The sequence below is a fragment of the Parasteatoda tepidariorum genome, chromosome 6 (assembly GCF_043381705.1).
Source record: "Parasteatoda tepidariorum isolate YZ-2023 chromosome 6, CAS_Ptep_4.0, whole genome shotgun sequence".
Classification (NCBI taxonomy): domain Eukaryota; kingdom Metazoa; phylum Arthropoda; class Arachnida; order Araneae; family Theridiidae; genus Parasteatoda; species Parasteatoda tepidariorum.
Window position 1 is genome coordinate 71,276,552 of NC_092209.1, and position 10,449 is coordinate 71,287,000.

The 10,449-nt window shown below is 28.1% G+C and overlaps 1 protein-coding gene across 7 annotated transcripts in view; it reads left to right on the top strand.

The window, feature by feature from the left end:
- LOC107441537 (28 kDa heat- and acid-stable phosphoprotein homolog) overlaps positions 1-10,449 on the top strand; it is a 25,127-nt gene that overhangs the window by 7,758 nt on the left and 6,920 nt on the right. For 4 of the 7 annotated variants that reach the window (XM_016054838.3, XM_071182511.1, XM_016054840.3 and 1 more), the window contains exon 2: positions 8,081-8,425. In XM_016054838.3, the coding sequence (XP_015910324.1) occupies positions 8,081-8,425 (345 nt within the window). Of the gene's footprint in view, positions 1-2,116; positions 2,139-6,018; positions 6,121-8,080; positions 8,426-10,449 lie in introns of those variants that run through there. The other 3 variants (XM_016054842.3, XM_071182512.1, XM_043044507.2) reach the window with 2 other exon arrangements.

The window sequence follows — 10,449 nt, forward strand, 5'->3', positions numbered from 1 at the left end:
TACGTTCGCAAATTCACCATAAAATGTCGCACAGCATATTCTTCAATTACAATATGCTACATTTACTACCAAATACTGCTACTGTGATTATTTTTGTTTTCTTATATATATCTGATACTTTCTTTTTAAACAGAGCTCATAAGATCCTTAAGATACTGAAATGGGGGCTCAAAAACTTAAAAGATAAAATATTTAATTTCATAAACTCAAAATATCTGGTCTCAAAATTTTAATTTTTAAGTTAAATATAACTTTTGCAATATTGATGCTCTTACGATTTTAAAGACCACGTGAATCCTGATAAAATATTAAAATGCATATGTTTACTTTAACGATTGTAAAATCCTTATCAAAATAATGATCAAGACCTAACTGTAAAACATTTAGACCCAACTGTAAACAGTATAATTGACGATAAAAAAGTCAACTGGCTTCAAAACATATGAAGAGGGTAGTAAAAGTCGACAAGTTTCGAGCGTTCAAATATAATCTCCCATTCTCAAGACTTGTCAGGCTTGAATAACTTGTGACTTTTATTATTGGACGCTCAAAACATGTCTATTTTTATTATCATCTATTATTTTTTTAAATCAATGAAGTTTTTATATTTTCGATTCAGTTTCTTGGGATTATCCATTTAGTTACACAACATATTAAATTATTTCACTCGATATTAAAATAAGTTTTACATAAGTTATAGGCACAGGTTCTTAGATTGAAAATAATAATAATTCACTACTTTGTAAAAAAATCAATGCAGTACAATTTTATTATTATTATTGTTTTTTTTTTTTTTTGATGCTGCAAGTCTTAACATTTTAATTTAAGGACATCAAAAAATTCCGTTTACAATTGAAATTTCAAAAGTAAAAGTCAAATGTGGAAATGGAATGTCCCCTAGCACCAGGAATCGAAATTAAATAGTTACAAGGACAACTATGTCAAACAAGTCAGTGTTTCCGTCCTACTCTAAATTGTTTGAAAAGGTATTTTTTATATATCGATTCCAAAAATTTATTCTACATATATTTTAGGGTATACTTTCGGAGTATTTCGATCGTGTTTATTTTTATGCCCTTATTTGCTTAAAATTACTAAATAATTTGCTTAAAATAAATTATTCAAGATACATGATTTAATACATTTATAGTATAATAGTAAAGGGGGCTTCCATCGCATATCCTTAACCTTAATACCGCTATCATAAAATAAATTGAATAAGCTTATATAAATAATAAAAGTTAATTTTTTCCTCGTTTTAATTTTCAAGGAATAATATGTTTCGATCAAACAGATTTCATTCTGGAAACAGCAAAATTATTGAGTAGGTCCCTTGGAGCAATATCATTCTTATCCTCTTTTGACGAAATATAGGAAAAATTAGTTTTCACAGTTTCTGTAAAAAGTATGTTAGCCTTCTTCCCACGTTTTTTAAATTTTTTTTTGTTAAAATATGTTCGGAAATTGCGTATATTTTATAGCATTTTCTTAAAATCAGGTAACTCTAAAATTGAAAATATATAGTATTTCCTGTTTAACAAAATAAGGCATTTATAGTTTAGTATATTATCAGGAAAAAAATCTACTTGGTATCATAAAGAAAGAGTAAAAGATATAATGAAATAATTAGTGAATCACACGTGGTCAGATAATTAAAAATTTACATTCACAACTAAGACGTTAGAACGACATTTAAGATACTAAGATATTTTAATTACTTAAAAATTTGGCTACGTATTCCACAGCTTTTTATGTTCGGTTTCTTTATTCTCTTTGTAGTGACTTATAAAACATCAACACTATTTTAGATAATCTATATTGAAGTCACAAGAAACAAAAAAAAAAGACAGTCAATAATTTATTTAGTCTGCTATTTAAATTAATCCGTTAAGCAATTTTTTATTATTATAAATTTAATAACATTTTCTCCATTTTTGGGTTTCAATAAATTAATTTCAGAATTATACTTTCTTACTAATTTTTCTCATAGATGGCAGCACTAATGTTTTACTTTAAAAAAATTTTCTTCCATCAAATATATATTTTTTTTATTCAATTCGAGCTATAAGCACAACTTCAAATATTTTACCTCTTTGCGAATTTTGTTAACTGCCTGAGCACCAATTTGCTACACGCCCGTGAGTTTGTTTACTTTTTTCTATTATCTCATAATCTTTTTCAACGAAATATTTTTTCCGATATCGACACATATAAAAAATAATTTTTATCTTAGGTTAATTATTCTTTATTCAGAAATATCGCATTGATTTATACCAATGGTTGGTGTTTTCAATAGAAATGTAAACAATCTCGAGCTCGGCACCTACTCTAGTTCCAGTTAAAAATTTTGCAGCTGCGTACTACATGTTATTCTGATAGGCGATGTTTTCAAACGGATAATTTTGTTTTCAATAGAAGAAATAAATTAGATAATTTCTGAGCTCAAATCTGCCATATTTCATAAGATTAATTGTAATGTTGATATGTAATTCTGGTGAGTTTGAAGTGAAAATTTGTTTTAGTTTTTTAGAAATATATTGTTAAAAAGGAGACATGGTTGCTATAACTCGCTTTTTTGGCAGTCTTGATATGGCCTCTTTCCATAAGTTTATTACTGTTTGTTCTTGTTGCAAGCTGTGCACCATCTTACGTTAGTGTTAACACTTTATCATTGTAAACACAAGTAATAAAATACATCGTTTGCAAGAATATCAAAACACAATGATGCCAAATGTCTTTAAAATACAACGGAAACAGTAACCCGGAAATTTAGTCGGTTCCGAGCTTGCAGCGTTCGCTGGTATAGAAAACACCATCCATAGATGTGTCTTGAAAACGACTATTGGTTTCCCCTTTTTTTAGTTTCTCTTTATATTAATTTTTTTTTTATTATTTGTGTATATATATATGAGTAGCTATGAGTTATACCCTTCAAGTTAGTTTTCTTATAGGCATCGTTTAGTTTCTCGAACTAAACAATGGCACTGCCTGAAAGTTGCCAAGAATTTGCAATTGCAGATCACAATATAAAAATTTTCCCCTGTTTTTCATTGTAAAACAATTGACTAAATCACTAAAGAATTCATTTGCTTTGTGCAAACACTTATAAATATTTTTTCCAAGGGAAAAAATATTTATAAGTTTTCAGGGAAGACACTAGGCTTTCAAAATCCCGGGTCCCTGGGACCCATGACTTTTAAAAAACTGGGTCCTTTTGAAAAAAAATGGGTCCTTTACATAAATTTTTAAACAAATATAATCTTTCNAGTTTTTTTTTTTTTTTTTATACCGAGGATGCATACCGATTTATTTTTTGCGTCCCAATTTTTCGATTTTATTAAAATGTTTCGATATCAAAGATTAAAAAGTCGGGAAATTTATAAACTTTCTTCAAAAATTTACGCGTCCCGCGGGACACATAGCGATCATTTTTTTTTGCGTCCGATTTAAATTTTTTGCGTCTTTTACGCGCTATAGCGCGTAAATGTCTTCCCTGGTTTTTAATTAAACTTGAAGCAGAACACCATTTAAATTTGCAGATCGGGTCATTCATCAAACTACCAGTACTTTTAATGCATAATAATTTATAAGAAAAATATTTTTCTTAAAAAAGTGAGTGAACCATCCATCAAAATTTTTATATCAGATGTTAGTTTGCACTTTCAACTATCTTTGAATAAAATAGTTTTGAAATTGAAGTAGGCGAGTTGCCAGAAATCATCTCCTGAAGTTACTCAACTCCGTTGATCAAAAATCTGCAAAACAGACCCATTTCAGGGGTCTGTCCAGGCTGAATTTACTACCGTTTAGCGGTACCTTCACAAATTCAACTTTAGGAAAAACGGTAGTTTCACAAAATACTTTTTCTTAAAATTTTATTTTTGTATCCCTTAAGAAACGATAAATCCATATTTTTTTGTTGATTTTTTAATTTTTCACAAATTATGTCTAAATTTTCACAAAATAGGTACCTCTCAGAAAAACCTAGATAGACCCCTGCATTTACAAAATAAGTAAGATACTTATTTGTTAAAAAAATGTTTAAATGACAGATTACTGTATTCTGAACAAAATAAAAAATATTGCTCTATGACAAATATAGGGTGAGTTACAATCATTAATAGCCTTTGATGTATGAATCAAAATGGTGGCAAATGTGCCATTTCGGCCAAAATATAAATGCTTGTAACTTTTAAACCCCTTAACCGATTTAAATATAATTTATACTTTTGAAATTGACACAAAAAATTCTATAAGTGTAAAAATTTTCATCAAAATCAGAGATGTTGGGTGCCACGGCTGGATGAACTGACATGGAATGACCCGATAATTAAAAAAAAAAAATTTGCAACAATTGTATTTAACAGGGATGTGATTATTCCACGGTTTCACTGATTTCCGCTTTTCTTTTTTCAAATTTTTCCCGCTAATTTCCGCAGAAATATTTTTTTTGCATAAGTTAAAATATTTTATGGGCAATTTAATTTTCCGCAGAGCGAAATTATTCCACCCTCTGAAGTTTCTCTAAAAATCATTTCTTTGGGATAACACTGGTCGACCTTTATATAGGGATGAGATTTCTTCGCTTTTGTCTCTCGAATTTCAGCCTTTTTTTTTTATCAAAAACTCTGAATCTCTAAAAGTTCCTTTTTTTTTTTAATTTATAAATGTCCCGCTTTTTTTTAAAATTCAGTCGTTGAAATAAAATAGTTATATTTATTTACAATTTTTAAAGATAAACAGAAAATTCAAACTACGTCCTAGCTGCTAACCCTTCTGCATTTTTACTTATAAGCTATTTTCTCCGATTACACGCACAGAAAATAAGATTTTCCTTATTTTTTATCCGCCCGCCGGATAGCTCGTAATTCAGACGTCGCTGCTTCCTGTATTCTGGCATGAAAAAAAATAAAGGTGGATTTGCGGTGAAAATATTTATTTGCTCATTCAATTAATCTTGTAAATTTTTATTTCTTACGTCTAAACTAAAACAATACAAACAAGCCTTTTAGAACTCCCAAGTCCAGACTGCAAATATCTCGATTCTTATTCACCCGATTTTAATATCAATCATCGATTTTCGTATTTACCTGATTTAAAAGTTACGTGTGGAGATTCTTATTCACGCTATTTAAAAATCGTACATTATGATTCTTATTTACGAGATTTAAAAATCTAATATCGTGTTTTGTATTCATGCATTTTTAAAATCGCGATTTAATTATCAAACATAAATTTTCATGTTTACCTGATTTAAAAGGTGAGTGTTGCAATTCTTATTCAGGCGATTTAAATATCGTGCATTGCGATTCTTATTTGCGAGATTTAAAAATCCAATATCGCGACTTGTATTTGTGTGCTTTAAAAACCCTATGGTAGAATTCGTATTCACGCGAGCTTAAAATCCAATGTCGTGATTTGTATTTTCGCGTTTTTTAAATTCGATGTAGAGTTTCATATTCACATAATTTAAAAGCCTCATATCGGGATTTATAATCACATGGTTTGCAAGTTTAAAAATCGAAATTTTTTTTGTCAAATTTTTGTGTATATATATATATATTCTTGGATTTCCTCTGTTTTACTTTCTGACTACTCTTATCCCTGATTTAAAAAATAATTTCTAACCATTCTTTCACAAAGCTCTTTAAACAATGAATTTGAAAAAATTAAGCTATGTGATTTGAAATTGACTGTCACTTATTAATAATTTTTTTAACAGACTTATTGTTTTTTCACAAATTATGTAAATTATTTATTTCATTTCTTTTTATTTTCATATTATTTGAGTTTTTATTTTTATATAATACAAAGAATGAAAATGATTTGTAAAACATCTATTTTGATGTTCTTTGCTATCAGGATATTTCCATATCTTGATCTGCCATGCCAATTACAATTGCCAAGGTATCTAATAAACTTGCTAATGTTTTTAAAAAGCTTGTAGAGGTTTAACCAGGGATGGCTCAAGTTAATCCGATTCTATTATTATTATTTATTTATTTTAGTTTCTTTCAGGTTGGTGCTTAAAAGTTGCAGAGACTTATCATTTATTCTGCCGCAGATCACGATAGAAAAATCTTCTCTTTGTTACCATTACTCATCATGTCTAATGCAAATGTAATGCATTTTAAGTGTATACAGTTTTTTAAGTATATAATGTATTATGCACTGATTTTACATTTAGAATGTATTTTATTAAATTCATGTTAGTTTTCTAGTGTGAGTTCAGATTATGTATTTTTAAAACTTTTTTTTTCTTTTTGGTGTTTTAATGTATAACTGCATTAAAGTATTTAGATGGAGATTTTTATTTTGTGAAGATGATAAACTATGTTTTATGCAAATGGGTATTTTTAAACATCTTGAATGCAGAATCTATTTAAAAACAATATTTCCTCTTGCAATTTTAATGATTTTTTTTTAAATAATTGAATCTTTTTTTTTTTTTTAAATAAAAACTGAGTGATTATAAAATGGTTATGTAAGCATTAGGATTTTTACAGATTTACATCTGTAATAAGATTATTTTAAATAAATTTATTTTTTACTCTATTTGTATACTTTATTGTCTAGTAAATAATTTCAGGATATAAAGAAATATTTTAGAAAGCATAATTTATACTCTGTTTAATTATGTGGTCAATAATTGTGGGAAGAAGAAAAAATTGTTAACTGTTTGTATATCTTCTCTACATTTAATGATTAACATAAATTGCTCAGAAAGAATAATACATAGTATATATTTATTAGTAGTACCAAAATATAGCTTGCTAATTTTATAGATTTAATATCTTTGTAACTTATTCTTTTAGATACGACTCATTTTTCTATAAACTAAAATATACACTCATTTATTGAAATGCATTTGGTTGTAAATAAACTTTACACTTGCTTAAAGTGTTATTAAAAAGTGTACTTGTTTAAAAAAAAAAGTTATTAAGTTTTATACAAAAGAGGACGATCCTATTTTTAAATCATTTTATTTCTTTAGAAAAATTCGATTCTTTTATTTTTTGCACACAACTATTTACAAGCATAACAAAATATCCCGTTTTTAATCTAATGATTAAAAGACCGTCAGTTTACTTCAATGAGTAAAATAATCGTAATTTGAGAAGGGTAGAGTGACTATGATTTTTATCGTACCTAATTTTTTTTTCTGATTAAAATTTTTGATATTTTGCTTCTTTATATACAAGGTTTTTGTGTAGGCAGGAATTATCAAAGATTTTATTTGGGGGGGGGGGCAATTGTATTCTTTACCAACACCTGGAATATTCTCACTATACCTTAAACAGTCCTTAATCATTATGTTAGGAATATTACCTAGGATTTACCTTATGAATATCCTCTTAAATATGTATGTTAGGAATATTACCAGTCACAAAATAGCTAGTCATTAACAACAAGTAGCAAGTGAAATTTAAGGTAAAAAAATGCATTCTACCACAATCATTTCATGAACAAATTTTATTGCAATATGGTTACATTTTGGTTTAATGTAACCATATTGCAATTAAAATCATAATATAAAATTTATCCAAAAAAAAATTTCTTTTCTAATTTCATGTTTCAAATTTCTTCCTCTAGCAACTATATTTGAAGGTAACTTTTAATTCTGCTAAATAGTAATTTGTTTTAAAAATTAAGCTTTTTGTATAAATAAATTTTGATTTTAAATTATATACTTGTATGGTATAAAATTAATCCTTCATTTAATAATGTTCTGTTGCTTACAAAATTTAATATTTGACTTTTCTTTTCTTTAATAAAATGTTTTATTGCTGATAATATATTTCTAATGAAATAGTTTGTGTGTAACAAAAACATAATTGGGGAATGGAAAATTTTTTGAAAGAGCTTTTATTAAAGTATCCTAATGATGTAGGAAATCCTTCTATCCTAATAGAAAGTAGGAAATTCTAGTTATCTTGTTAGAATAGGAATCCTGTTATATTTTTAGTATGGAATGTTAAATTTGCTCATATAATTTTCTAAATTACGCATCTAAGTTTTTTATTTTTAATGATATTTTTCGACTGTTTAAAACTAAATGTCTATTTTTTTTTTTTTTTAGATACATTTTGAAGAAACTCAATTTGAGTTGCATCGTCAAGATGGTTGGCGAAAGTTAAAGCCAAATGCTATTCCCACAGTTTTCCCCGAACCTGTTGAATCTTCCAGGAAGAAACGTAAAGAAAGAATACCAAGTGATTTGGAAACGATATATGATCCAAATCCAGAACCTAAGGAGAAAAGAAGGAAGAAACAAAAGCGGGATAGTTCCTCGAAGAAAAAATCTAACTCGCAGACCAACAATACTTCATCAGAAGAAAAAGCACAATCATCACAAAAAGAAAATGTTCACCCTAAACGACGTAAAGGGCGGCCTCGAAAGATACCAACTCCTATCCTTGAGTCAGTAAGTTCATGATGTGAAACATCATTTGATTATTAAAGTAATAATATTCTTTACTGTACTATGATTTTATTTTATTTTGAAACATTTGCTGTAGTGGGCAAATGTAGCTACCTTATATTCCTGTGCAAAAGTCTACCCCTTATTTTTGATTATGTCTTAGAAAATTTTTGGTATACTGGGTGTGTAAGTCGAATGCTTCAAAAACTGAATAGGAAAATATCCAAGTGTAATATTTTATTGTCTTGGAATAAATAGTTGATGGAAAGAAAAAAAAACTAGTGCACTTGCACAACAGATTGATTAACAAAGGGCCACTTGCATTGCAGGTTGACTGATAAAGGGCCATACTCGTATTTGAACATGTTGACAGCAAATGTAGTAATCTTTACATAAATATTACCATGTTTGCTGTATAAGCACTTCCAAATATATTAGCAGAAAATTAAGTGCTTTTAATTACTAGAGTTCATTCAAAAATAAAAACTAATATTTTAAAAAAAAAATCCTTTTTTATCATATCAAATATATCTACATACATAACACTACACAACATACATAACATAACACTACATACATCTACTACACACATAAACATTGGAGGGGGGGGGAATTTTTTGTAATATCACGCAATGCAAAAGTTTTATTTAAAATAGTTTAGAGAAAAGAAAGACTGTAATGCGATTAAAAATATTTTAATTGAGGAAAATTTGTAAGGTTAAAAAAAAAAAACTTTGAAGTGTAAAATAATATTCATTATTTATTTGATAATTTATTTCATTTTTTATTTCTATTAATTAAAGTATTAGAGGTTTTGTGAATGTTAAATAGTAAAAGTTTTCTTTTCCTAAAAAATCACTTGAACAACTGAAAATTTGAATACAATTTTCAAATATATATACACAGTCAAACCCCGCTATAGTGAACCTTCAAGGGACCGAAATTTCGGTTCACTATATCCGTTATGCAGACAGTTTAACTAATGGTTCCCAAACTCCTCCCTTTTATTACACATTATTCAAATAAATGACTGGAAAGCATTATGTAGTAGCAAAAAATGTGTTATTTTTCATTTCTCTTTGCCTGGAGTACAAAAAAAAAATTTGTAATCTTTAGCTGATGAGCAATCCTCAACAGCAGATATGGAAACACTTCCCGACTCTCAGATAATTTTTCCTGAATTTCTGTTATTCCACTTTTTAAACCTGTCTAACCTGCCATTTGCACATATAAAAGTAGTTTCATAAAATTGCGTAGCAAATTCATCGACATTTGTCCAGATAGTGGAAAATTGCGGCTTCTTCGATTGGTGAACCACTTCAGTAATGCATCTTCAACATCCTTGTGATCTACTTTTTTAAAAAAACTTCTGACATTTAGATTTTTCGCGATTGCATCCATTTTCAATTTTTCTGATTATGCCCATTTTATCATCAATGGTCACACTTGCTTGCAGACTTTTTTTAACTGAACTGAGAGCAAAAAGTAGTTGAAATGAAGGCCTTATCAACACATATTAGTGTGTCCAACCCTTTGACCAATAATGAATAATTACTCATTCCCACTGAAACCTTACAGGTGCATCATCTGCCTGGGTTGGAAACATCTGCTTGGTTGTTTAGGAATTGGAAAGTGGGATAAAAGAAGCAAACAAGAAAAAAATGCTTCTCTCTACACTCCCCTCTATCAGGGTTGGCAGGTTTTTGACATGTGACAGTTTTTGACGGTTTAAACCGTCAAGTCAAAAACCTCACTGTCGAAAATGTCAAAAACCTATATTCATAAGTGATATTTAATTAATACATAAAATTAATATATTTTTTATAAAGGATAGTGTTTCTAAATATGTTCTCGAAAAAAACAAATTTAAAATTTTGAAGAAACACTTATATTTTGAATAGTAACCAAAATCTTGTACTTTTGAAAGCTCACATCTTTTGTAATATTATGTATTCATTTTCATGTGTTATTGAAAATCTGCAGTGATATTATTAAGAAATTTATTTATAACCAAATTTAGTGTATAG